This window comes from Cetorhinus maximus, chromosome 5 (genome assembly GCF_964194155.1).
Source record: "Cetorhinus maximus chromosome 5, sCetMax3.hap1.1, whole genome shotgun sequence".
NCBI lineage: Eukaryota > Metazoa > Chordata > Chondrichthyes > Lamniformes > Cetorhinidae > Cetorhinus > Cetorhinus maximus.
In genome coordinates this window covers 144451089-144475455 of record NC_135883.1, presented here as the reverse complement: position 1 = coordinate 144475455, position 24367 = coordinate 144451089, and the positions used below count along the sequence as shown (strand labels likewise).

The 24367-nt window shown below is 41.2% G+C and overlaps 1 protein-coding gene across 3 annotated transcripts in view; it reads left to right on the top strand.

Moving 5' to 3' along the window:
• Positions 1–24367, top strand: part of thumpd2 (THUMP domain containing 2) — a 40149-nt gene that overhangs the window by 3042 nt on the left and 12740 nt on the right. For 2 of the 3 annotated variants that reach the window (XM_078542623.1, XM_078542621.1), the window contains exons 2-5: positions 3225–3357; positions 9197–9606; positions 17969–18046; positions 21324–21376. In XM_078542623.1, coding sequence (XP_078398749.1) covers positions 3225–3357; positions 9197–9606; positions 17969–18046; positions 21324–21376 — 674 coding nt within the window. The remainder of the gene's footprint in view (positions 1–3224; positions 3358–9196; positions 9607–17968; positions 18047–21323; positions 21377–24367) is intronic. The other variant, XM_078542624.1, reaches the window with a different exon arrangement.

Here is a 24367-nt window from a genome sequence, read left to right as displayed (position 1 = left end):
CAGACAATGACCATTTCCAACAACAGAGAATCTAATGATCTCCCCTTGACATTCAATGTAATTATCATCACTGAATCTCCCACCACCAACATCCTGAGAGTTGTTATTGATCAGAAACTGAACTGAACTAACCACACAAGTATTGTGGCTACAAGAGCAGATCAGAGGCTGGTTATCCTGCAGCAAATAACTAATTTTTGACTTCCCCAAAATCTCTCCTCCCTCCTCCATCTTCAAGGCATGAGTCAGGAATGTGAAGGAATTCTCTCCACTTGCCTGGATGAGTGCAGCTCCACACCATCCAGAATTAAACCAGCCTGCTAGATAGGCACCCCATCCATAAATATTCACTCCCTCCACCACCGATGCACAGTGGCATCAGTGTGTACTATCTGCAAGATGCACTGAAGCAACTTGCCAAGGCTCCTTCGACAGTAACTTCCAAACCCAAGACTTCTACCACCTGGAAGGACAAGTGCAACAGGTGTATGAAACACCACCATCTGCAAATTCACCTCCAAGCCGCATAGCATCCTATATAATAACTAAATTATTGTTCCTTCACCGTCACTGGGTCAAAATCCTGGAGCTCCCTTCCTAATAGCACTGTAGGTGCAACTACAACACATGGACTGCAGCAATTCAAGAAGGCAGCTCACCAACAGCACCTCAAGGGCAATTAGGGATGGGCAATAAATGCTGGTCTAGCCAGTGACACCCTTATCCTGTGAACAAAAAGTTGGAGGCAGAATAAATAAACTGTTACAGACCGTGATGGGAGGAGTGCGCACTTAATTCTAACCCCACTTCTCCATAGGTCGCAACATTAGTTTACATATCTAACTCGCCCACAGAACTGACCCATTGATTCTGTTATTCCCAGTATAAAAAGACTATAATCAGGCTTCTTTCAGCAAACACAAAAGATAATTGATTTATTACAAACAAATTTCTTATTTAAAACAAGTTATAAAACTGGTAAACTTACACTTCTACAACTTGTAATGATTTTCCCCTTTTTAGATATTCGAACCCCTAGGTGCACACTTGCGAACACAAAACAGGACAAACAGTCCCCTGCAGAGGCTGGAGTATGGGAGTGTATCTTTTAAAAGGATAAAAATTTGAAAAGATCTCCACTCTGTTGATCTAGTTGAATTCTGGTGGCAACAGATCTGCAAGTTCTTTCAGATGGATTTTAGTGAAACTGTCCTTAATGACTCTTATCACAATCTTGCGGACTTTCAACAGAAAACAGGTTATTCTGATGAAAGTTAACTCACTCTAGACCTCATGTAACACAAAGGTGAGGCAGAGAAAGAGAGTCGTCGTTTTGCAGCCTACTCCTAAGGTCCGTGCACACTCTTGACTGAGTTTCAGAGAATACTTCTCTCAGGCTGGGTGTTTTTAACCAATCAGCAAGAGTCTTTATAGCTCGACAACAGCAGTTCTTTGTTAACTTAGGCATACAAAATATCTTTTTCCTCTCCGGATGTTCCCGCTGGGCATCTATGTTGACGCGTGGTTTCTTGAAGAATGGCATATTCACAGCCCTGAATTAATCTTGCAGACTTTTTTTTAAAAAAGAGGGAGAAATTCAAAATTCCATGTCTTTCAAATTTTCCAAAAACGGGTTCCTCACAAAACATATTTTCTTCTTGACTAAATACTACGTGGGATGTTGGTGGGGGGAATGTGGAAGGAAGAAGGCAGAATGGTGGTGTATGTAATGTAAATGGATCCTTGGGAGAGAATTATTTGAATCATTAGCAGTTTTCTAAAGTGTATGATTACACTATTAGAAATATGATTGAGGCCTGTAAATGAAGAATGTGTGCAATATTTGTACCTAGACAGTTGTAATGTATTAATTCACTGAAAGATAGAGATGCCATTGTTGCATTTAGGCTGCCAAGGAACCATGGTAAATGTCAAACTGTTCCCCTAGTCCTGAGAGCAATTCACTGGAGATCTGTTGGTGTGTATAATAAATGTATTTGAGGAGAAGAATTTTAACCCCCAAAAACTGTTGGGTTTGGGTCAGGTGGAATATGAAAATGTTGAATTGGACATGCACCTTTCCAGCCTCCGACATGCCCACTCCCATTTCAACGGAGGCAAGATTCAGGAGCGGCAGCCAACCCCCTACTCTGGTCATTTAAATATTATAACGAAGCTGTGTGCCTTTTTACTTGCTGGATCCAATTTATTTGTTTGACCCACTGTCTGAAACTGGACACTCCATAACGTTTCTGATTCTCGACTCCAGTCTCTGATCTTCCCCCAGGCCTTTAGTCTACCCTCCCACCTCTCTGCTCCCTGGCTCTGGCCTAGTCCTGAAAGCCTAACCACCCGAGAGCCTGCACCTGTCTGCGACTTGGAAATTGGGACAAAAAATGGTAATCGGGTCCTTTCAGTCAATTGAGCGGGACCTGAGGGAAACCTATACTCCTGGGTATTCCGACTGCAAAACTGCCCCCACTCGCCTCCTCCAACCCCCTCCCAAGTTTCAAAGCCAGCAAAAAATTGTCTTATTTGAACAATTGTAAAACTAGTAATTTGGTAAAATTGAGAGAGCCTGTTTGTTCATGCGGTTTGAAAGCCTGAGCTTCCAGATAGATAAGTGTTATTGTGAGCGGGATGCAAATGATGTGGAAAAACTGAAGTGTGGGACATTATTCGTGGTAACTGTTGATTTTTCAAGTCAATACTAGAAGAAACCTATTTCCTTCAAAAATGATGTCTATAACCTAATTATAAAGTAGTTTGAAGTAAGTGAGGTAAGATATGTTACCTAGCCCAGAGAAACTGATTTAATAGAAAATATACAGATCCGTTCCAAAGTCAATTTGAAGTTTTCTTTTGTGGTGTCTTCTATGCTTAACCTACATGGTAGATGCAAAAGATCAGAGTTAAAAATTGATCTGTAGGAGTTAAAAACTTACAATTACACATAATTGCAAATTCTGACATGACAAAGTGTACTTCATACATGCAAAGCATATTGAGAAGTCCCTGCTACCTTTGGAAACATTTTTATTTAAAATCCTTCTTGGGGCTCTTGTTTTATATGCTTTGTTACTCCTACCATATTGACTTGAATGTTTGATATGTATTAATGTATTTTTCTTACAAAATCTTCTATCATTGGCTTTAATCTAACAGGACAGATATGGAGTGAAATTGCTGAATGCTGACTTTTGTCTTCCTTTGTGTTCCTGTAGGTGGAGCAGGTATCAGGAAAAGTGTTCTTTACAGCAGATGCAGATTTGAAAAAGCTGAAGAGCTTGAAATGTGCAGAGCGATTATTTTTACTTGTGAAAAAGCTCCCCCCAATCCAGATGCCAAGACATAAAGGTGCTATAGATTGTCTTCATGACTTTAATTTTTAATGATTAACATTACTGCCACAAAGCTACTGTTAAATAAAGTAAGTTTATTCAACTTTCTCAGCTGCAGTATAACTGATGATGGCATCACCTGAGTAATTATTCTACATTATCAAGTAATGTCCCGCTTGCAAAGAAGCAGAGCAGTAATAGGGCAAATAAAATGTGGTCAGTCCGCTTCCTCCCAAGATTTAAGTGATGGAAGGAGTCCTCAATAGGGCCAACAAGTGATAACTACCAATAATCACACCAGCACTCGGTTTCAGGCTTTATCACATAGCTTTAGTCCAGACATGGTTGGAAGATATGAAGGTCAGGAGAAGTGACAGTAGTTGCCCACAAAGTCAATACCATAAAGTCCAGCTGTTTGTGGGGCTTGCATTCCTGCAAAACCTCAAACGAGGAACCTGCTTTACAATGGGAGTCAATTAGATAGCTTTCAGGAATGTGAGGGCAGCATTGGTTTGTACAGTTACTGTACAGCAAATAGTGATATGTGACAGACAGGGGGAGCCTCTGAGCTCAATGTTGTAATAAAAGAATCTAACTACAGACTCGTCTCTTTCAACATCCAAGGCATGTATTGAAGATTTTTAAAAAGAGAATCCTCATTTAAGAAAAAGATGAATCTCCTCAAAACAGGCAGGCAAGCTTTTTACATAAAAAGACAAACCTGTGAATATTTCAAAATTGAGCAGAGCTGTTACTGCAGCTTTGGACTAAAAGATTCAGACGTTTCCAGATTGATCTCACTAGTCAGGCTGCACTTCTTCAGCTGCAACCATTCTAGGCACCACCACCTGTCAGGAAGGTGCTTAAAAAACAAAGAATTAAATGTCCACGACCAGGACTAATGGAAGGAATCCGCTTCCAGAGACTTCGACAACATCTTTCCATTAAAGCATGCTCCTTCATGGCTAATGGAATAAGTTTCATTTAGAGTAGTGTCTTTAATGAGAGAGGGGGGATAAAAACATGGAAAAATGAACAGTTGCTTACACAGTGGGTGATCTGGTGTACAAAGGCTTTAGCGCGGGTAAGCGAATACTCTAACAAAGAAATCACGAAAGGCAGGACTTTACTGCAGTGATGTACTCCATAAATAACTGGAACAGACTGCTGTAACTACAGTAGCAGATTAACTGCAGTGCAGCCAATGGCCAAAACTATGTTCAGTAAGCGATATGATACTTGCCCATTGAAATGATTGAAAGTTGAACTGATGGGGCACAGAAAAGCACAAATTCAAATTAGATGACTTTCCTGAGGTCTGTTTTCATATCTTTTGGGTTAGTTCATTAGAAGGAATAGTGATGCCATTGCCCCCACCAGAGATTGTATGAATAGCATTGGAAGTGGAGGCTTTTAAATTTTAATTGGTCAAGCAGTCTGCAATTCCAATGCTGTTTTTGATTTACTACCTGGATTTTAATACAGTGTAAACAGGCACCTCGAGATCAATAATGACCATCTTCGTTACACATGATTAACCATCTGAATTACATACCAAATAAAATCTCAGTGGCAGCGAAGGCAACACATTCCTGCCATTTACATGCAATTTCTGTTGCTTTGTACCAGTGCCGCTAGACACTCAGATCTGCACCACTGTATAAAGAAAAGAGAAGCTGCTACTGTGGGCAACACGCATATTTCAAAAGCAAAACACTGCTGCAGGAGTTCCTCAGGTTAGTGACCTAGGTCAAAGTAGCTTCAGCTCATTTATCAATGACCATCTCCCCTCCCCGCCCCGCAACCTCGGCTTAGAAATAAAGATGTCCATTGATGCTTGCATAGTGTACAATACCATTTGTAATTCCTCATATGCTGAAACAGTGTATGCTCACATGCAGAAAGACCTGGACAGCCTTCAGAGTTGGGCTGATAAGTGATGAGGAACATTTGTGTTCATCAAGGGGAATTAGGGATGTGCAATAAATACTGGCCTAGCCAGCAAGACCCACACCCTGTGAAAGAATAAATAAGAAAACACAAGTCCCAGGCAATGACCATCTCCAGTTATAAAGATTCTGACAGTCTTCCCTTTACTTTCCACTGTATTACCATTGTTGAATCCCCCACCATAACCCTGGGAGTTACCATTGACCAAAAACTTAACTGGCCCAGCCATATAAATACTGTGGTTGTATTTTGAACACTGTTGTAAAGAAAACTTTACGACAGTAAAACTTCCTGTTCTCTCTCTTTCTCCCCCCCCCCCCCCAAAAGGGGGGTGTGTGATGGCTTTTGACCGGGAAGCAGTACCATAAGGAAAAATTGTAATTTCTTTAAACGATTTGTGGAATATATCATTTTAGGAATGTTTGAAAAGGACTTTGAAGAATTTGTATCAATTGTAAAGGGGGTCAATTGTAAGAAATACTGGCCTGTGCCACTTTGTGACCCTTGACCTGGAAGCAGTACTAACAGGAAGGAAGTTTAGAGAAGCCTACATATGCCTAGTATACACAAAGGAGAGCTACGAGCAGAGGAGCTGGAGGGTGAAGGCTATCGGCACACATGCAGACACAAAGAGAAAACATACAAAGATGAAGAGGAACACTGCGAATTCTTGTGAGGAGAAGAAGCAAATTACTCTAGGGAAGAGGTCAGTTTTAGTGTTTGGCAGAAGAGACCGGAGCTCTTTGAGGCACTGTGCAAGCTGCTCAGAGAGATAAAACTTAGAAAACTGTGTGACTAGCTCAGAAACACTGAAGAGCTGGATGTTTTCCCAAAAATGGCCTTAACATGAACCTGAGTGCTATTGGTTGGTTGGCTGAAAAGGGACTCTGGAAAGCTACTCCAGGATCAAGCCCCAAGGGAGAGAGGATTCGTAAAAAGAGTGCCTTGCTGATGATAATCGTACCTGTGAAAGTTATTGATGGATAGCACTCCTGACCTCCCTTGAGTAAATAAAGAACAGCATATTGTGGAGCTGAGTAACTACGTAATGCCATACATGCTGAAAGGTAATGCCTGTAGTTGTGTAAAATGTACCTTTGTATTAACCATTTAAAATGAAATTTACCTTTTTTATTTGAAGTATGATTTGCCTGTTAATTCATGTTTAATTTGCATTGGTTTTGATTCATGTTCAGCTGCTTCATCAATGATCTTCCTTCCATCATAAGGTCAGAAGTGGGGATGTTCACTGATAATTGCACGATGTTCAGCACCATTTGTGACTCCTCAGATACTGAAGCAATCCATGTCCAAATGCAGCAAGACCTAGACAATATCCAGGCTTGGGCTTGGGCTGACAAGTGGCATTCGTGCCACGCAACTGTAAGGCAATGACCTGTAAGGCAGGCAGTGACTAGTGGGGTATCGCAGGGCTCTGTGCTGGGACCCCAGCTATTCACAATATATATTAATGATTTAGATGAGGGAACTAAATGTAATATCTCCAAATTTGTAAGTGACACAAAGCTGGGTGGGAGGGTGAGCTGTGAGGAGGACAAGCTGAGTGAGTGGGCAAATGCATGGCAGATGCAGTATAATGTGGATAAATGTGAGGTTATCCACTTTGGTAGCAAAAACAGGAAGGCAGATTATTATCTGAATGGCTATAAATTGAGAGAGGGGAATGTGCCACGAGACCTGGGTGTCCTTGTATACCAGTCGCTGAAGGTAAGCATGCAGGTGCAGCAGGCGGTAAAGAAGGCAAATGGTATGTTGGCCTTCATAGTGGGAGGGTTCGAGTATAAGAGCAGGGATGTCTTGCTGCAATTATACAGGACGTTGGTGAGACCACACCTGGGATAGTGTGTGCAGTTTTGGTTTCCTTATCTGAGGAGGGATGTTCTTGCTATAGAAGGAGTGCAGCGAAGGTTTACCAGACTGATTCCTGGGATGGCGGGACTGACGTATGAGGAGAGATTGAGTTGGTTAGGATTATATTCACTGGAGCTCAGAAGAATGAGGGGCGATCTCATAGAAATCTATAAAATTCTAACAGGACTAGACAGGGTAGATGCAGGAAGGATGTTCCTGATGGTGGGGGAGTCCAGAACGAGGGGTCATACTCTGAGGATACGGGGTAGACCATTTAGGACTCAGATGAGGAGAAATTTCTTCACCCAGAGAGTGGTGAACCTGTGGAATTCACTACCACAGAAAGTAGCTGAGGCCAAAACATTGTATGTTTTCAAGAAAGAGTTAGATATAGCTCTTGGGGCGAAAGGGATCAAAGGATATGGAGAGAAAGTGGGAGCAGGCTGTTGAGTTGGATGATCAGCCATGATAATGAAAGGTGGAGCAGGCTCGAAGGGCCGAATGGCCTACACCTATTTTCTATGTCTCTATCTCCAATCAGAGAGAATCCAACCATCGCCCCTTCATGTTCAATGGCATTACCATCACTGAATCCCCCACTATCAACATCCTGGGGAGTTACCATTGACCAGAAACTGAACTGGACTAGCCATATAAATACTGTGGCTACAAGAGCAGGTCAGAGGCTAAGAATCGTGCGACAAGTAACCCGCCTCCTGACTTCCCCAAAGCCTGTCCACCATCTACAAGGCACAAAGTTAGGAGTGTGATGGAATACTCTCCTTGCCTGGGTGAGTGCAGCTCCCACAACACTCAAGAAGCTTGACACTGTCCTGGACAAAGCAGTCTGCTCGATTGGCACCACATCCACAAACACTCACTCTCTCCACCACCAACACACAGTGGCAGCAGTGTGTACCATCTACAAGATGCACTGCAAGAATTCACCAAGGCTCCTTCGACAGCACCTTCCAAACCCATGACCACTACCATCTAGAAAGACAAGGGCAGCAGATAAATGGGAACACTGCCACCTGGAAGTTCCCGTCCAAGTCACTCACCATCCTGACTTGGAAATATATCGCCATTCCTTCACTGTTGCTGGGTCAAAATCCTGGAACTCCCTCCCTAACAGCACTGGGGGTGTACCTACACCGCATGGACTGCAGCGATTCGATGAAAGCAGCTCAACACGACCTTCTCAAGGGCATCTAGGGATGGGGAATAAATGCTGGCCCAGCCAGCGAAGCCCACACCTGTGAATGAATTTTTTAAAATGTTAAAGTAAAAGTTACAAAAAGTGGAATCTTGTTGCTAGTTTCTTCATTTGGGGGTCAGTTGGTTATTTTGTTGTTTTGGTTTATGGTTCCCCCATGGAGATCGTAACGAGTAACTGGCTGAAATAGTTGGATTCCTTAACAGATTTGATCCTTGATAGGTGGTGAGTTAGCAGATTTCAACCTGAATACTCAGGGTACTACAGATGCCTTCAACAAGTTAATAGATGAAATAAATGATCCATGTTTCCTAATTTTTATCTAACAATTTTCGATGTTAGCCCATATGTGAGGGCAGTAGACGAGGACAGGATCAGATTAGCTAGAGAAAATATCCCTCGGTATGATTATCTGAAACGTTTGAATTTTATTGCAACTGTCTGGGAATTGAAATCTGACTAGGGTTGTAGAAATGCAGAGCTGCAATAAGCTAGCACAGTGAAATAGATAGCGTTCTCCAAAGTTTTTGGCTGATCGGGATGTGTGGTAATTCTAGCATTAAGCATCTGGAAACAGTGATCTTTATAGCAAGGCTTAATGGATTTGAGAGAATTAAAAGAATTAAAACTATCTTGAAATGGAGTATTTTTGAAGGTATCATTTTTTAGATTTGTTAGTTATAAATGTGTTTCAGCAATACTGATTTATTTCAACAAATTAGTGTTTTTATTGGATTTGAAATGTGCTGCATTTAGGCTTGACTATATATTCCACAACAATGTGCAAACAAGTTTTTCTTTCTTTTTGAATTCCAAGGAAAAGGAGTTCACGTTCTCCAGAAGTATGTGATTGGAGAATCTAGTAAATGGTTGGATGTTGTTGCCAAATGGCAGACTCTTCAGGATTTTAGCAGAGAGCAAGAATGCACTTCAGATATTACTGAAACTGGGATAAAAAGGCCAACACAGCAAGAGAGCAGTGAAACGAGAAAAAGGCCAAAGTTAGAGCTGGATGCACCTCCAACAATAGTCTTTAATGAAAGTGCAGCCAGGCAAGATGATCTTCATCCAGTAATTCAAGGAAGCTGCCAGGAAAAGGCACCAATACAGACACCACCTTCACCTGATGAGCTGCTTGATTCCAAGGGCCGAAATGCTGCATCTTGTATGCGTTTTAGAGTGTCTTGTCGCTGCAGTGGGAAAATTGCTAAAATGTTTACCCCGCAGGTAATTGCATTGTTTGAAACCAGTTGTGTTATTTAAGACTTGAGAAATTAAGATGTGTTTTGAACTAAGCTTCGAAGGGAAATTACTTTTGTATAGCAAAACGTGGATAATTTGACATTTGGCTGTTCATTTGTATTTATATCTATTAGCACAAAAGTGTGTTTGTTCAAATGAAAATATTTTGTGATGACATTAAGATATTTCTGTTATCACTGCAGTTTGTTACTGAAATAACAAAACAGTTCAAAACTGGAGAATTGGGTGATTTAAATGGGAGTAGTTCTTTTAACACGCACTTTTTTCCCTCCTCTCCAGAAGGGGTTGACTTGACTTTTTTTTTCTGCTGGTTTACAGGTGCCAACACCCAATTGTACATTAGTCCTGTGTGAGTCTTGAAAGTGAGTGCCAGCAGGCTGGCTGATTACTAAGAGTGATGCCTTCAGTCACTGTCCACACATCATGCAGTCAGCAAAAGCACAGCCTCATTAATAGACAGCTAAAGCTATTAATGGAAGAACTGCTTTTGGTGAGCATAATTAAGCAATAAAAGAAATTCTAGCCCCAGTGAAATAATTCTAATAGATATACAAATTTGATGATCAGCAAAATTTTCAACGATTGCCATTCCAGTCAGCTTGCTAATATTAAGGTGCTATTTCTATTATGAATGATTTGATTAGGCACTGTAAATCACCAACTGTATCTATTAAATAAATTCCCTCATCCATAATTCTTCCATTATATCATTTGACCTTGGTTTTAATGGTGCTGTGTGCACAGCTGCATTGCAGTATTAGAATAGCTATTGCATATGTACCAGAAGTCAGTTGATTGGTTGTTGACTGAGTATTAATCCAATCCTGCTTGAAACCCTGCAAATTAGCTCTATATGGCTTTTAAAGGAGAACTATGTCTACTATTTGCTTTGTGTACAAATGTGCAGGCTCTGTTCCTGAACTTATAAGGTGGCTGCAGTTCACTTTACTATGTAAGAATTCATTTCTAACCTCCCCTTTAAGCTTGATGACTTTTCTCTTGTTCCTGTTGAAATTGGTTACCTCAATGTAATGTTGAATATTCTTTGAAGTCGCCCATTAAGTTCCTCAGCTGTAGTGCAAAAATTTCAAAATTTTAAGTCTCACTTCATAACTATAACTACTGGAGATTGTGGCATATAAGTTGACCCTGTGTTTAATACTACCCTGTTTTTCGGTGCCAAAATCCATGTTTAGGCCTATACTTAACAGAAGTGGGTGGTCAACTGATATACTAAGGGATGCTATACTCTCATTGAGTTGGCCTCAATTTTTCAAAAATGAATATTTTACTCCCCTTTAAAAGTTGACACATGGGATCAAGCGGGTGAAACAGGCAATGATGCCCAGCTGTGTGGGAGTTTAAGTTATACCCACACGGAGCAGGTGGTCAAACAACAAACAGAAATGGGTCCTCTGGCAAAAAAAAGGAAACTAGTTTCAAGCTAAAAGTCGTAACATTAACATGGTAGTACAGAACTTGAGTATTGCTGTAAAAAGAGACATGCTGTTGAAGCTTTTTGTCTTGCACTCATCAGGACAGAATCACGAATACCACAACTCAAAGGGGACGACAATTTATACTGCATGTGAAAATGGTGCTGATTGGTTGGCAAGTGGACTTGGATTGGTAGAGGCTTTGCCATCGCGAATGCCCTAGGGAATAGTTCACTGTCAAGCTTTTGTTTAAATTCAAACGAGGCAGGTCAACTCTGGTCAAAGCATTGCCAAGGGCAATGGACCAGGGAATAGCTTTCCCCAAAGATTTTGTTAAGTTGAAAAAGGTGCAATGCTTGGACATGTTCTTTCTGTTTGCAAAGGACAGGGCCGTGTGTGTGAATGCCAGTAGCTTCTAGCATGCTTAAGTAAGCCACACAGCGATCCTGACTGAATCTTTTTTTTTCTTCTTTTTATTCATTCACGGGATATGGGCTTCACTGGCTGGGCCAGCATTTATTGCCCGTCACTAGTTGCCCTTGAGAAGATGGTGAGCTGCCTTCTTGAACTGCTGCAGTTCATGTGGTGTAGGTACACCCAGTGTGCTGTTAGGAAGGGAGTTCCAGGATTTTGACCCAGCGACAGTGAATTAACAGCGATATATTTCCAAGTCAGGATGGTGAGTTACTTGGAGGGGTACTTCCAGGTGGTGGTATTCCCATTTATCTGCTTCCCTTGTCCTTCTAGGTGGTAGTGGTCGTGGGTTTGGAAGGAGCTGTCTAAGGAGCTTTGGTGAATTCCTGCAGTGCATCTTGTAGATGGTACACACTGCCACTGTGCATTGGTGTTGGAGAGAGTGATTGTTTGTGGATGTGGTGTCAATCAAGCGGACTGTTTTGTCCTGGATGGTATTGAGCTGCTTCAGTGTTTTAGGAGCTGCACTCATCCAGGCAAGTGGGGAGCATTCCATCACACTCCTGACTTGTGCCTTGTAGATGGTGGACAGGTTTTAACGAGTCAGGAGGTGAGTTACTCGTTGCACGATTCCTAGCCTCTGACCTGCTCTTGTGGCCACAGTATTTATATGGCTAGTCCAGTTCAGTTTCTGGTCAGTAGTAACCCCCAGGATGTTGAAAGCGAGAGATTCAGTGATGGTAATGCCATTGAAAATCAAGGGGTGATGGTTGGATTCTCTCTTGTTAGAGATGGTCATTGCCTGACACTTGTGTGGCGTGAATGTTACTTGCCACTTGTCAGCCCAAGTCTGGATATTGTCCAGGTCTTGCTGCATTTGGACATGCACTGCTTCAGTCTCTGAGGAGTCGCGAATGGTGCTGAACATTGTGCAAACAATGAAACATTGTTCCATCAGCGAACATCCCCATTTCTGATCTTATGATGGATGGAAGGCCATTGATGAAGCAGCTGAAGATGGTTGGGTCTAGGACACTACCCTGAGGAACTCCTGCAGTGATGTCCTGGAGCTGAGATGACTGACCTCCAACAACCACAATCATCTTCCTTTGTGCTAGGTATGACTCCAACCAGCAGAGAGTTTTCCTCCTGATTCCCATTGACTCCAGTTTTGCTAGGGCTCCTTAATGCCACACTTGGTCAAATTCTGCCTTGGTGTCAAGGGCAGTCACTCTCACCTCACCTCAGGAGTTCAGCTCTTTTGTCCATGTTTGAACCAAGGCTCTAATGAGGTCAGGAACTGAGTGGCCCTGGCGGAACCCAAACTGGGCATCAGTAAGCAAATTATTGCTAAGCAAGTGCTGCTTGATAGCACTGTTGATGACCCCTTCCATTACTTTACTGATGATGGAGAGTAGACTGATGGGGCGGTAATTGTCTGGGTTGGATTTGCCCTGCTTTTTATGTACAGGACATACTGGGCAATTTTCCACATAGCTGGGTCGATGCTAGTGTTGTAGCTGTACTGGAACAGCTTGGCTAGGGGCGCGGCAAGTTCTGGAGCACAAGTCTTCAGTGCTATTGCCGGAATATTGTCAGGGCCCATAGCCTTTGCAGTACCCAGTGCCTTCCGCCGTTTCTTGATATCACGTGGAGTGATTTGAATTGGCTGAAGACTGGCATCTGTGATGCTGGGGACCTCCAAAGGAGGCCGTGATGGAACATCCACTCGGCACTTCAGGCTGAAGATTGTTGCGAATGCTTCAGTCTTATCTTTTGCACTGATGTGCTGGGCTCCTCCATCATTGAGGTTGGGGATATTTGTGGAGCCGCCGCCTCCTGTGAGTTGTTTCATTGTCCACCACCATTCACAACTGGATGTGGCAGGACTGCAGAGCTTAGATCTGATCTGTTGGTTGTGGGATAGCTTAGCTCTGTCTATCACTTGCTGCTTATGCTGTTTGGCACCCAAGTAGTCCTGTTTTTTTTTTATATAGCTTCACCAAGTTGACACCTCATTTTTAAGTATGCCTGGTGCTGCTCCTGGCATGCCTTCTTGCACTCCTCATTGAACCAGGGTTGATCCCCTGGCTTGATGGTAATGGCAGAGTGGAGGATGTGCCGAGCCATGAGGTTACAGATTGTGTTAGAGTACAATTCTGCTGCTGATGACGCACAGTGCCTCATGGACACCCAGTCTTGAGTTGCTAGATCTGTTCGAAATATATCCCATTTAGTACGGTGGTAGTGCCACACAACACGATGGAGGGTATCCTCAATGTGAAGGCGGGACGTTGTCTCCACAATGACTGTGTGCGGTGGTCACTTTTACCGATACTATCGTGGACAGATGCATCTGCGGCAGGCAGGTTGATGAGGATGAGGTCAAGTATGTTTTTCCCTCTTGTTGGTTGCCTCACCCCCTGCCACAGACTCAGTCTAGCAGCTATGTCAGTGTAATTTTGTAAGTGTAATTGGTTGTTCGTGTAATTTTTAGTATAATTGGGATTGTTTAGTAAGTGTTCTGGTATTTTTGCAACTTTTGTCCTGATGAGTGCAAGATGAAAAGCTTTGACAGCATGTCTTTGTTCAGCAACATTAACTAACTCGTCAAACAACTACTTTTGCAAGAGAATTCAGTGTTAGCAAAAAACTGGTGTTGAGAATGGAAGAACAAACTTGCCCTGAAGAAGATGCCCAAGGCCAAATGTGCCACAAGAACAAGGACCAGCCACTGGCCTGATCTCGAGAAGCGTTTCGCGGAACGGGCCCTCAAATTGTCAGGATGATTACATCATCACCAGAAACACGATGTAGATATGCACTTAAATGGGCCAAATAAAAAAGAGTCCAGTAAAGATGTCAGAGCAACCGCTAGTTGGTGTGGCTGTCTTATTGAACAAAAATATTTAGTCTTGAGGTTGAAGACCAAGATTGCACAGACTACAAAAAGACCTCTGCCAAAATGACCAGTTTCCAGCATCAGAGACCAGCAAAAACACATACCTATTATGTCATATCAGCAACATGGATGCTATGCCCAGCAACCGAACTGTGGAGTGGAAAGGTTTGGAAACGTGACAACGACAGGACATGAAAATACAAAATTCACAGTGGTACTAGCCTGCTTGGCCGACAGAACAGAATTAAAGCTTATGGTAATTTTCAAACATAAAACCATGCAGATAAATGAGTTCCCTGTAGGAGATTTTGTGCGTGTCTATGACAAGGGTTGGATGAATGAGGATGGAGTGAAATTATGGAATAAGTATTCCAGTGGCCTACACAAAGATCGCAGCATATTATTGGGAGACATGTTCAGATCCCATATAACCGATTGAGATCAAGAGATACTGGCGAAGAAATGCCACCCAAACTGCAGTTTTACCAGGGGTCTATTGTCTGCAGTTCAACCGTTTTTAGATGTGTGGCTCAACAATCCCTTTAAGGATCATGTTCGCGCCCAATGGACTAGGTGGATGGTTGACGGAGAAAATTTGCCTCGCAAAGAGCGTAACTAGGCATGCTGCCCTGCTTTTTACCTGGAAAAATTTATTAATTTTGCTTCCAATCTCCACCCCTCCATCATTTTCACATGGTCCATCTCTGACACTTCCCTTCCTTGACCTCTCTGTCTCAATTTCTGGTGATAGACTGTCTACCAATATCCATTACAAGCCTACCGACTCCCACAGCTACCTCGACTACAGCTCCTCACACCCCGCTTCCTGTAAGGACTCCATCCCATTCTCTCAGTTCCTTCGCCTCCGTCGCATCTGTTTTGATGATGCTACCTTCAAAAACAGTCCCTCTGACATGTCCTCCTTCTTCCTTAACCGAGGTTTTCGACCCACGGTCGTTGACAGGGCCCTCAACCGTATCCGGCCCATCTCCCGCGCATCCGCCCTCACGCCTTCTCCTCCCTCCCAGAAACATGATAGGGTCCCCCTTGTCCTCACTTATCACCCCACCAGCCTCCGCATTCAAAGGATCATCCTCCGCCAACTCCAGCATGATGCCGCCACCACCAAACACATCTTCCCTTCACCACCCAGGCGGCATTCCATAGGGATCGTTCCCTCCGGGACACCCTGGTCCACTCCTCCATCACCCCCTACTCCTCAACCCCCACCTATGGCACCTCCCCATGCATACGCAAAAGATGCAACACCTGCCCCTTCACTTCCTCTCTCCTCACTGTCCAAGGGCCCAAACACTCCTTTCAAGTGAAGCAGCATTTCACTTGCATTTCCCCCAACTTAGTCTACTGCATTAGTTGCTCCCAATGCAGTCTCCTCTACATTGGAGAGACCAAATGCAAACTGGGCGACTGCTTTGCAGAACACCTGCGGTCTGTCCGCAAGAATGACCCAAACCTCCCTGTCGCTTGCCATTTTAACACTCCACCCTGCTGTCTTGCCCACATGTCTGTCCTTGGCTTGCTGCATTGTTCCAGTGAAGCTCAACGCAAACTGGAGGAACAGCACCTCATCTTCCGACTAGGCACTTTACAGCCTCCCGGACTGGATATTGAATTCAACAACTTTAGATCTTGAACTCCCACCTCCATCCCCACCCCCTTTCCGTTTCTTCCCCCTCCCTTTTTTTTCCAATAATTTATATAGATTTTTCTTTTCCCACCTATTTCCATTATTTTTAAATTTATACCTTTTATGCCCTGTTAGTCTTATTTCACCCCACCCCCACTAGAGCTGTACCTTGTGTGTCCTGCCATCCATTCTTAATTAGCACATTCTCTTCGATAATATCGCCACCTTCAACACCACTTTGTTCTTTTGTCTGTGACATCTTTTGATTATCTGCTCCTATCACTGCTTGCTTGTCCCTACAACCACCCCCCCTCCCCCACCTTAAACCAGCTTATATTTCACCCCTCTCCTAATTTTACTCAGTTCTGTTGAAGGGTCATTAGGACTCAAAAAGTCAACTTTATTCTTCGCCGATGCTGCCAGACCTTCTGAGTTTTTCCAGGTAATTCTGTTTTTGTTTTGGATTTCCAGCATCCGCAGTTTTATGTTTTTATGCTGCCCCGCTTGATGTTTTCTGTGGTTCCGTAATCAAATTGTGGGATGCCATTAATGTCAAACTGTCATCAGATCATTCAAAAATGTGGAATATCCATTCAGTAGATGGTGAGGAAGATGACTTGTGGAGGGATGATTCTGAAACAGACAGCACCAAGTCTGATCCAGAGTGGGACCCTTGTGATGATGGCAGCCACCGTGACTCAGAATGGATTTGATGTACTCTGTACTCTGCGTTGAATGCTGAAGATGATGAATTTGATGCATTTTACAACATCTTGATTGTGTATCCTTGTAGAATGAATTCACCCAATAAAAGGTGCCACGTTAATTTAATTTGAATTTCACATTTCAAAATGGCGACTGCCGAACACAATACCATCGGTTCACATTTTATGCTCAACATATAAGTCAACCCCCATTTTTGGAAGGATTTTTCGAGACTTCAAAAGTCGACTTAATACGCTATGATCTATGGTACTTGTCTCGGTTAACATCATAGTGAATCTAGACTTCACCTTTTCGATTGCTTTTATAATGTTTCCGACATTTCTCCTTCAACTGAAAACAGATGAACTGGTTAATTTGTTCTTTATGTTAAAGATCTATGTGAAATAACAACATAATAGAAATTTCACTTCAGAATAGTATATTACATCAAGCACTTTGAAACTTTTTAGGTTTGAACATTTTTAGAGATGCAGTGGGGCACTACATGAGTGCATATGTTTATTTTTGCATTAAAATGCTTATTTTGGCAAGGGTAACTATTGAAGTTAATTCACAATAACAATTATATGTTTGCATCCTATATTATAATTTACACTGAGACAAACACACTCCTGGACAAAAATAAATCCTGAAAAACATCCACATTACATTGTCCATATTTTAAATTTTATTTACACCCTTATTCTAAAAATCTTCTTAAAATGTATCTTTTTAACCATGCTTTCAATCAACTTTTCCAACTCTTCAGTTACTACTGGTATCCACATTCTCCCCGTGAAGTGCTTTGAGGCATTTTATTAAGTTTTATTTGATTGGTTTCAATCAAGTATCAAATCATTCATGAGATGTGATGCTCACAGTTGATGACAATGTGTTGTACTCCTTACCATGTTTGAGTTTATCACGTTTCAGGTAAATAACTAAAGTAAGTCAGAAAAATATTGTTAAAATATTGTCATCTTCCAGAACCAATGAACACTTTGCCCCAATATAGATTGCATCAAATTTACTTCAGGTAAAGTTTCTATAAAATTGACTTCATTCTGTTCAGATAATATGTGACGACAGGTTTTCATTGTAGTGGGGGAGGATGCAACTTAGTAAAGGTAAGAATTTTGCAGGCAACGTGTCTCAATTGTAAATGGATGTGTTCTAAGGAAAATAAATGACTAATCTTTGTGGGTAATTAATTCTTCACAGGAGCTAGGAAGAGCAATTGGGGTTGCCCTCAGCAGACAAATGGGCTGGAAAGCAGAATTGAGAAACCCGATGCTAGAGGTAAGAACTGCAGTTTTGATGGGATTGCAGTAATGATTGGAATGTTTAAAAGTTCAGACTTTCTGAGGCATGTTAATTGGACCATTTACTTTTTCTTTATTGTACAACCAATTTTGTACTTAATCTGTTTTTGACTAATCAAGTACTTGATATTGTCACTAAACAATGTAATCATTGAATTGAAATAACTTATGGCAATATAGGTCCTCTTAATTAGACAAGAACAAAAACGCTGGAAATCTGAAATAAAAACAGAAAATGTTAGAAATACTTGGTTCTTACAGCATCTGTGGATGGTGAAGAAGAGTCGATGTTTCAAGCCGTTGATCTTTCATCAGAACTCCATCTTTTTAGAGTTGGAAGAGATCAGTCTAATGATTGGAATATTTTAACTTGTTCCGATTTATACATTATATATCTGGGCATTGAACTCATACGTTATATTCCTGAAGTTCAGATTCGCACAGCTTATATCTGGGGTTCAAATTCGTACAGTGTATATATATTCTGGGTTGAGATTCATACAGTACATATCCGATCAAATATTTATACTTTCAGGTTAGATTAATGTCTAATAAAATTGTACAAAGCATCTCAGAATGGAAAACACTAAGGCTTGCCTATAAATAACATATATTCTAGAAAACCTCCATTTCTCGGGCAATCTTTTGTGAACTTGCCAGACAGTTTTCAGATGTTTATATGGATAAATTGCTGCCACATATTATGACATAGAATGCTGAAATAACATTAATATAGGATGGAATATAATCTAGGATAAGAATCATCTTTCAGACTCAAAAGGATATATTATGATGGCTGTCAAATTACTAGGCAAGTTTATTGACTCAAAGTGGCCATACTTATGCAAAAAATTCACTTAAAACAGATTTCTTGCTGAACAGCAATACATGTTGCCAGAGCGTTTTGTCTCGACTCATCAGGACAAATGCAAGAATACCAAATTTCAAACTATCACAAAAAGTTATACTGCAAGAGAAAGGGGTGCTCGTGGTTCGCAGTCAAATCTGATTTGGCTGAAGCATTGCCATGGAGAAAGCAATGGGGAACTATAGGCTCCCCAAGATCCCAGGTAATTCAAAAAAGGCGGAAGGCTTGAACGTATACTTTTTGCATGCAAAAAACCCGTCTCTGCATTTGAATGTTATGTTGCTCCTAGCAAGTATCAAAAATTCTTTCGAGTTATCAACAGTCACAGATTGCAACTCTTTTGAGTACAATCACAGTTCTTGGTTTCCGGGAGTGGGACACGAACCCACAACCTTCTGATTCAAAGACGAGGGTGCTATGGACTGAGCCACAGCTGACACCTCGTAGCAAGTATCAAGGAGCACAGGGTTGACAGATTAACATAAATTGGTTGTTAGTATAGATATTAGCTCATTCATGATGATTTAGCAAGTGCTGCCAAATCGCGGAATCACATCAACAGTAGACATTTTGTTTTGGGTTTTGCAAGTGCGACTCATTGAGTAAGGCCTATACCCTACCTATTGCAAACAACTGAAGGAATAAGCTGTTTGATTTGATTGGCCAAACATTGGAACCTACAGCCTACATCGTACCAATCAGCACCGTTTTCTCCTGTAGTTTAAATTGTTGTGATTTTTTAAAATTTGGTGTTCTTGCATTTGTCCTGATAAGTTCAAGATGAAAAGCTTCAGCAACATGTCTCCCTTTTCAGCAACATTCAAGTTCTGTACTACCAAGACAGATATTTGGTTTGAGAATTTCCTACTTTTTAAAAATTACAGTTTTTGTTTGCAAATGGCCATGTATCTGTCAAATATAAATATTTAAGGTGCAGAGTGAAGGCCATCTTGAAAGGCAGAAGGATTTTGACATAATTTCTGCTGAATAAATCTAAAAATACTATATACATTTTTTTCATGTATGTATAACATCAAGTTGCAGAATGTCAGTACTTTAATAAAATACTTATGCTCGTGCCATCATTAAGGATTATCTTGTCAGGATACAAAGCACTTGAATTGCAAATATTCCTGGAAATCTAAAATAACAGAAAATGCTAGAAATACACAGGCCTGTGTATTTCAGAAGCGTGACCACTCTTCGATATTTCCAATTTTATAGAAAAATTATTTGTCTCCGTCACTGTCAGCTTATGTTTTGCAAAGCTTGTAACTTTGTAACTGGTGAGAGAATGTGGTATAGTATTTCTGTGTGTTACACTGTGTGCTATTCTGTATCAATGTAAAAAAAAAGTCTACACGTTTCTTTGTCTTTTATCCTTTTCCATGTACCCCTAGCCACATACTTGCTTGCATATTCTCCGATTTAGTTGCTTTGTGATTGATTCCAAGATCAGTCTAAAATGCTGGCCCTTTTGGAATTAAATGAAGCTGTTCAGATTGTCAGGTTGTCCTTGTGACTTGCCTCACGAGTAGCTGGGGAGTCTAATTTTGGCTAACATTAATCTGTAATATAAACACTGCTTCATTGAATGTAGCAAATATAGTAGTTATAAAATGACTCTGGAAGGATTGCTTTGAGCAAAAACTTTCTTTGGTTCCTCTTTTGCTTTTCTCTTTTTTGCCGAAATAATGTTACAAGATCTTAAATTGGGTAAAGAGGCATTTAATTTGACCTGTCTTCCAATTTAATTTCTACAAATCCTTCTGTCCCCTCCCTGCAAAACAGTCAGCTTGTTGGTTATCAGCCAGTTCTAATGTCTAAAGATGTGCTGGGGGAGGGGAGAAGAGCTATGCAAGCTAATCTCAAAAGGACTACTTATTGTTTTTATTTTATATAGATTTTTTTTCTAACTACCCTCTAGCTCCTGCTCAGTGAATTTCTCTGCCTCTCATTCTCAAATCCTACTATTCCATCCTCCCCACTACCCCTAACCACCTCAGCCTCTGGTTCGCTAACCCTGCAACCTTGTTTGACCTGAAGACTGGAATTAGTCAAGACTAAGTGTTGCAACACTACAGGACGCTGACCAGAAGTGTCAAAACAATGACAATATATGCCTTTAAAATGGGACTGCCCTGGGCCAGTTGTAGCTCTAACTCTTCTAACCTTTCTTCACCTGAACACTAGGCATTGATTCACAAGATGTCGCACTATCAAAAATTAATGCGTTTTTTTTTTAATTATGGGATCAACAATTCAGGATCCATTTTTCTTCTACATTGTTTTAAAGTAGTTGAGACTTTGTAGCTCATAAAATGATAAATGAGACGGAGTATGTTTTTGTATTGTTAAGTTTAATTTGATAAAACTTTCTTTGCAGGTCTACGTTCATTTAAGTGACATTCATTGTGTGGTTGGGATTCCTATTGTAAGGTAGAATTTTTTTGTGCTAGAGTACTTGGTTAACGTTATTAGATTCTTCAAGAATTAACATGTAGTCTTCTATGCGAACATACAAATTAGGAGCAGGAGTAGGCCACTGGGCCCCTCAAGCCTGCTCCACCGCTCAATAAAATCATAGCTGCTCTGATTTTAACCTCAACTCCACATGCCCGCCTACCCCTGATAATCTTTCACCCCCTTGTTTACCAAAGATCTATCTAGCTCTGCCTTAAAGATGCTCAGACTCTGCCTCTGCCTGCCTTTTGAGGAAGAGTTCCAAAGACTCACGACCCTCTGAGAGAAAAAGTTTTTTCTCATCTCCTGTCTTAAATGGGAGACAGTTTTTAAACGGCGACCCCTAGTTCTAGATTCTCCCACAATAGGAAACATCCTCTCCACATCCACCCCGTCAAGAACCCTCATGATCTTGGATGTTTCAATCAAGTCATCTCTCACTCTTCTAAACTCCAGCAGAAACAAGCCTAGTCTGTCCAACCTTTCCTCATAAGACAACCCACCCATCCCAGGTATTAGTCGGTAAACCTTCTCTGAACTGCTTCCAACGCATTTACAACCTTCCTTAAATAAGGTGACCAATACACAGTACTCCAAATGTGCTCTCACTAGTGCCCTGTACACCTGAAGCATAACCTCCTTTTGTACTCAATTCCCCTCGCAATAAACAATAACATTCTATTAGCTTTGCTAGATACTTGCTGTACCTGCGTACTAACCTTTTGCACTTCATGCACTAGGACTCGCAGATCCCTCTGCATCTAAGTTCTGCAAACTCTCACCATTTAGATAATATGCTTTTTTATTCTCCCTGACAAAATGGACTATTTCACATTTACCCACATTATACTCTCTTTGCCAGATCTTTGCTCACTCACCTGACTGGTTTTTATCCTTTTGTAGCCTCCTTATGTACTCTTCACAACTTACTTTCCTATCTATCTTTCTCATCAAATTTAGCAACCATACCTTGCGTCCATTCATCCAAATCATTTATAGAAGTTGTATAACATTGAGGCTCCAGCACTGATCCCTGTGGCACACCACTCATTACATCTTGGCAACCAGAAAAAGACCCATTTATGCCTACTGTTTCCTGTTAGCTAGTCAATTACCTATCCATGGCAATATGTTACCCTCAATACTATGAGCTTTTAATTTCCGCAATAATATGGCACTTTATCAAATGCCTTCTGGAAATCTAAGTACACTACATCCACCCTTTATCCACAGCACGTTACTTCCTGAAAGAACTCCAATAAGTTGATTAAACATGATTTGTCTTTTGCAAAACCATGTTGACTCTGCCTGATCACCTTGAGCTTATCCACGTGCCCTGCTATAACTTTTTTAATAATAGCTTCTAACATTTTCCGTATGACAGTTGTTAAGCTAGGTGGCCTGTAGTTTCCTGCTTTCTGTTTCCCTCCCTTTTAGAATAAAGGAATTACATTAGCTATTTTCCAATCTATTGGAACCTTCCCTGAATCTAGTGAATTTTGGAAAATTAAAACCCAATGCATCAATTATCTCACTAGCCACTTCTTTTAAGACCCTAGGATAAAGTCCATCAGGACCCAGGGACTTTGTCAGCCTGCAGTTCCAACAATTTGCTTTGCACCACTTGCTTGCTAGTTGTAATTTTCTTGAGTTCCTCTCTCCCTTCCATTTCCTGATTTACAGCTATTTCTGGGATGTTACTTGTATCCTCTATAGTAAAGGCTGATGCAAGATACCTGTTAAGTTCATCTGCCGTCTCCTTGTTTTCCATCATTAATTCCCCAGGCTCACTTTCTATAGGAAATTTGTTAACTCTCTTTTTTAAATACCTATAGAATCTCTTACTACCTGTCGTTATATTTCTAGCTAGCTTTCTCTCATACTCTAATTTTTCCCTCCTTATTAATCTTTTAGTCACCCTTTGCTGTTTTTTATATTCTGTCCGATCTTCTGACCCGCCTCCCATCTTTGCGCAATTATGTGCTTTTTCTCTAAGTTTGGCACTATCTCTAACTTTTTGTTAACTGCAGATAGTGGGCCCTCCCCTTGGAATTTTTATTTTTCTTTCTCGTTGGAATGTATCTATTCTGCGTATTCTGAAATATCCCCTTAAATGCCTGCCACTGCATCTCAATTGACCTATCCCTTAATCTAAATTGCCAGTTCACTTTAGCTAGCTCTGCTTTCATGCCTTCATAATTGCCCTCATTTAAGTTTAAAATATGACTTGGACCAACTCTTCTCTCCCTCAAACTGAATGTAAAATTCAGTCACATTATGATCACTTTTTCACTATGGGGTCATTAATTAATTCTATCTTGTTGCACAGTGCCAGGTCTAGTAAAGCCTGCTGCCTGGTTGGCTCCAGAATGTGCTTTTCTGAGAAACTATCCTGAAAACATTCTATGAATGCATAATCTACGCTACCTTTGCCCATCTGTTTTTTTCCAGCCTATATGTAGATTAAAATCCACCATAATAATCGATTAATTTTCAGGATAGTTTCTGACAAGTTCCCATTATTTTTTCTTTGATATCCCGTCCTACCGTGCGGTTGCTGTTAGGGGGCCTGTACACTTTTCCCCCAAGTGACTTCTTGCCTTTATGATCCCTCATCTCTGCCCAAACTGCTTCTATCTCCTGGTTTCCTGAACTTAAGTCATCCCTCTCTATTGTGCTAATATCATCTTTTCCTAGCTTCCTGTCCTTCTTAAATGTCACATACCCTTCAGCATTCAGGTCCCAATCTGACATGCTGCAGCCATGTCTTTAATAGCCATGGCTATTAGACCATTCTTATTTATCTCTATGCGCATGGTCAGTTCACCTGTTTTGTTTCAGATGCAATGTGCATTTAGATGCAGAGCCTTAAGTTAGTACTTTTATTATTCTTGTAACCTTAACCTTATCTGCTAATTTACTCTTAGATTTGTATTTTCTGTTCCTTTTATAATGGTCTAGTTATCA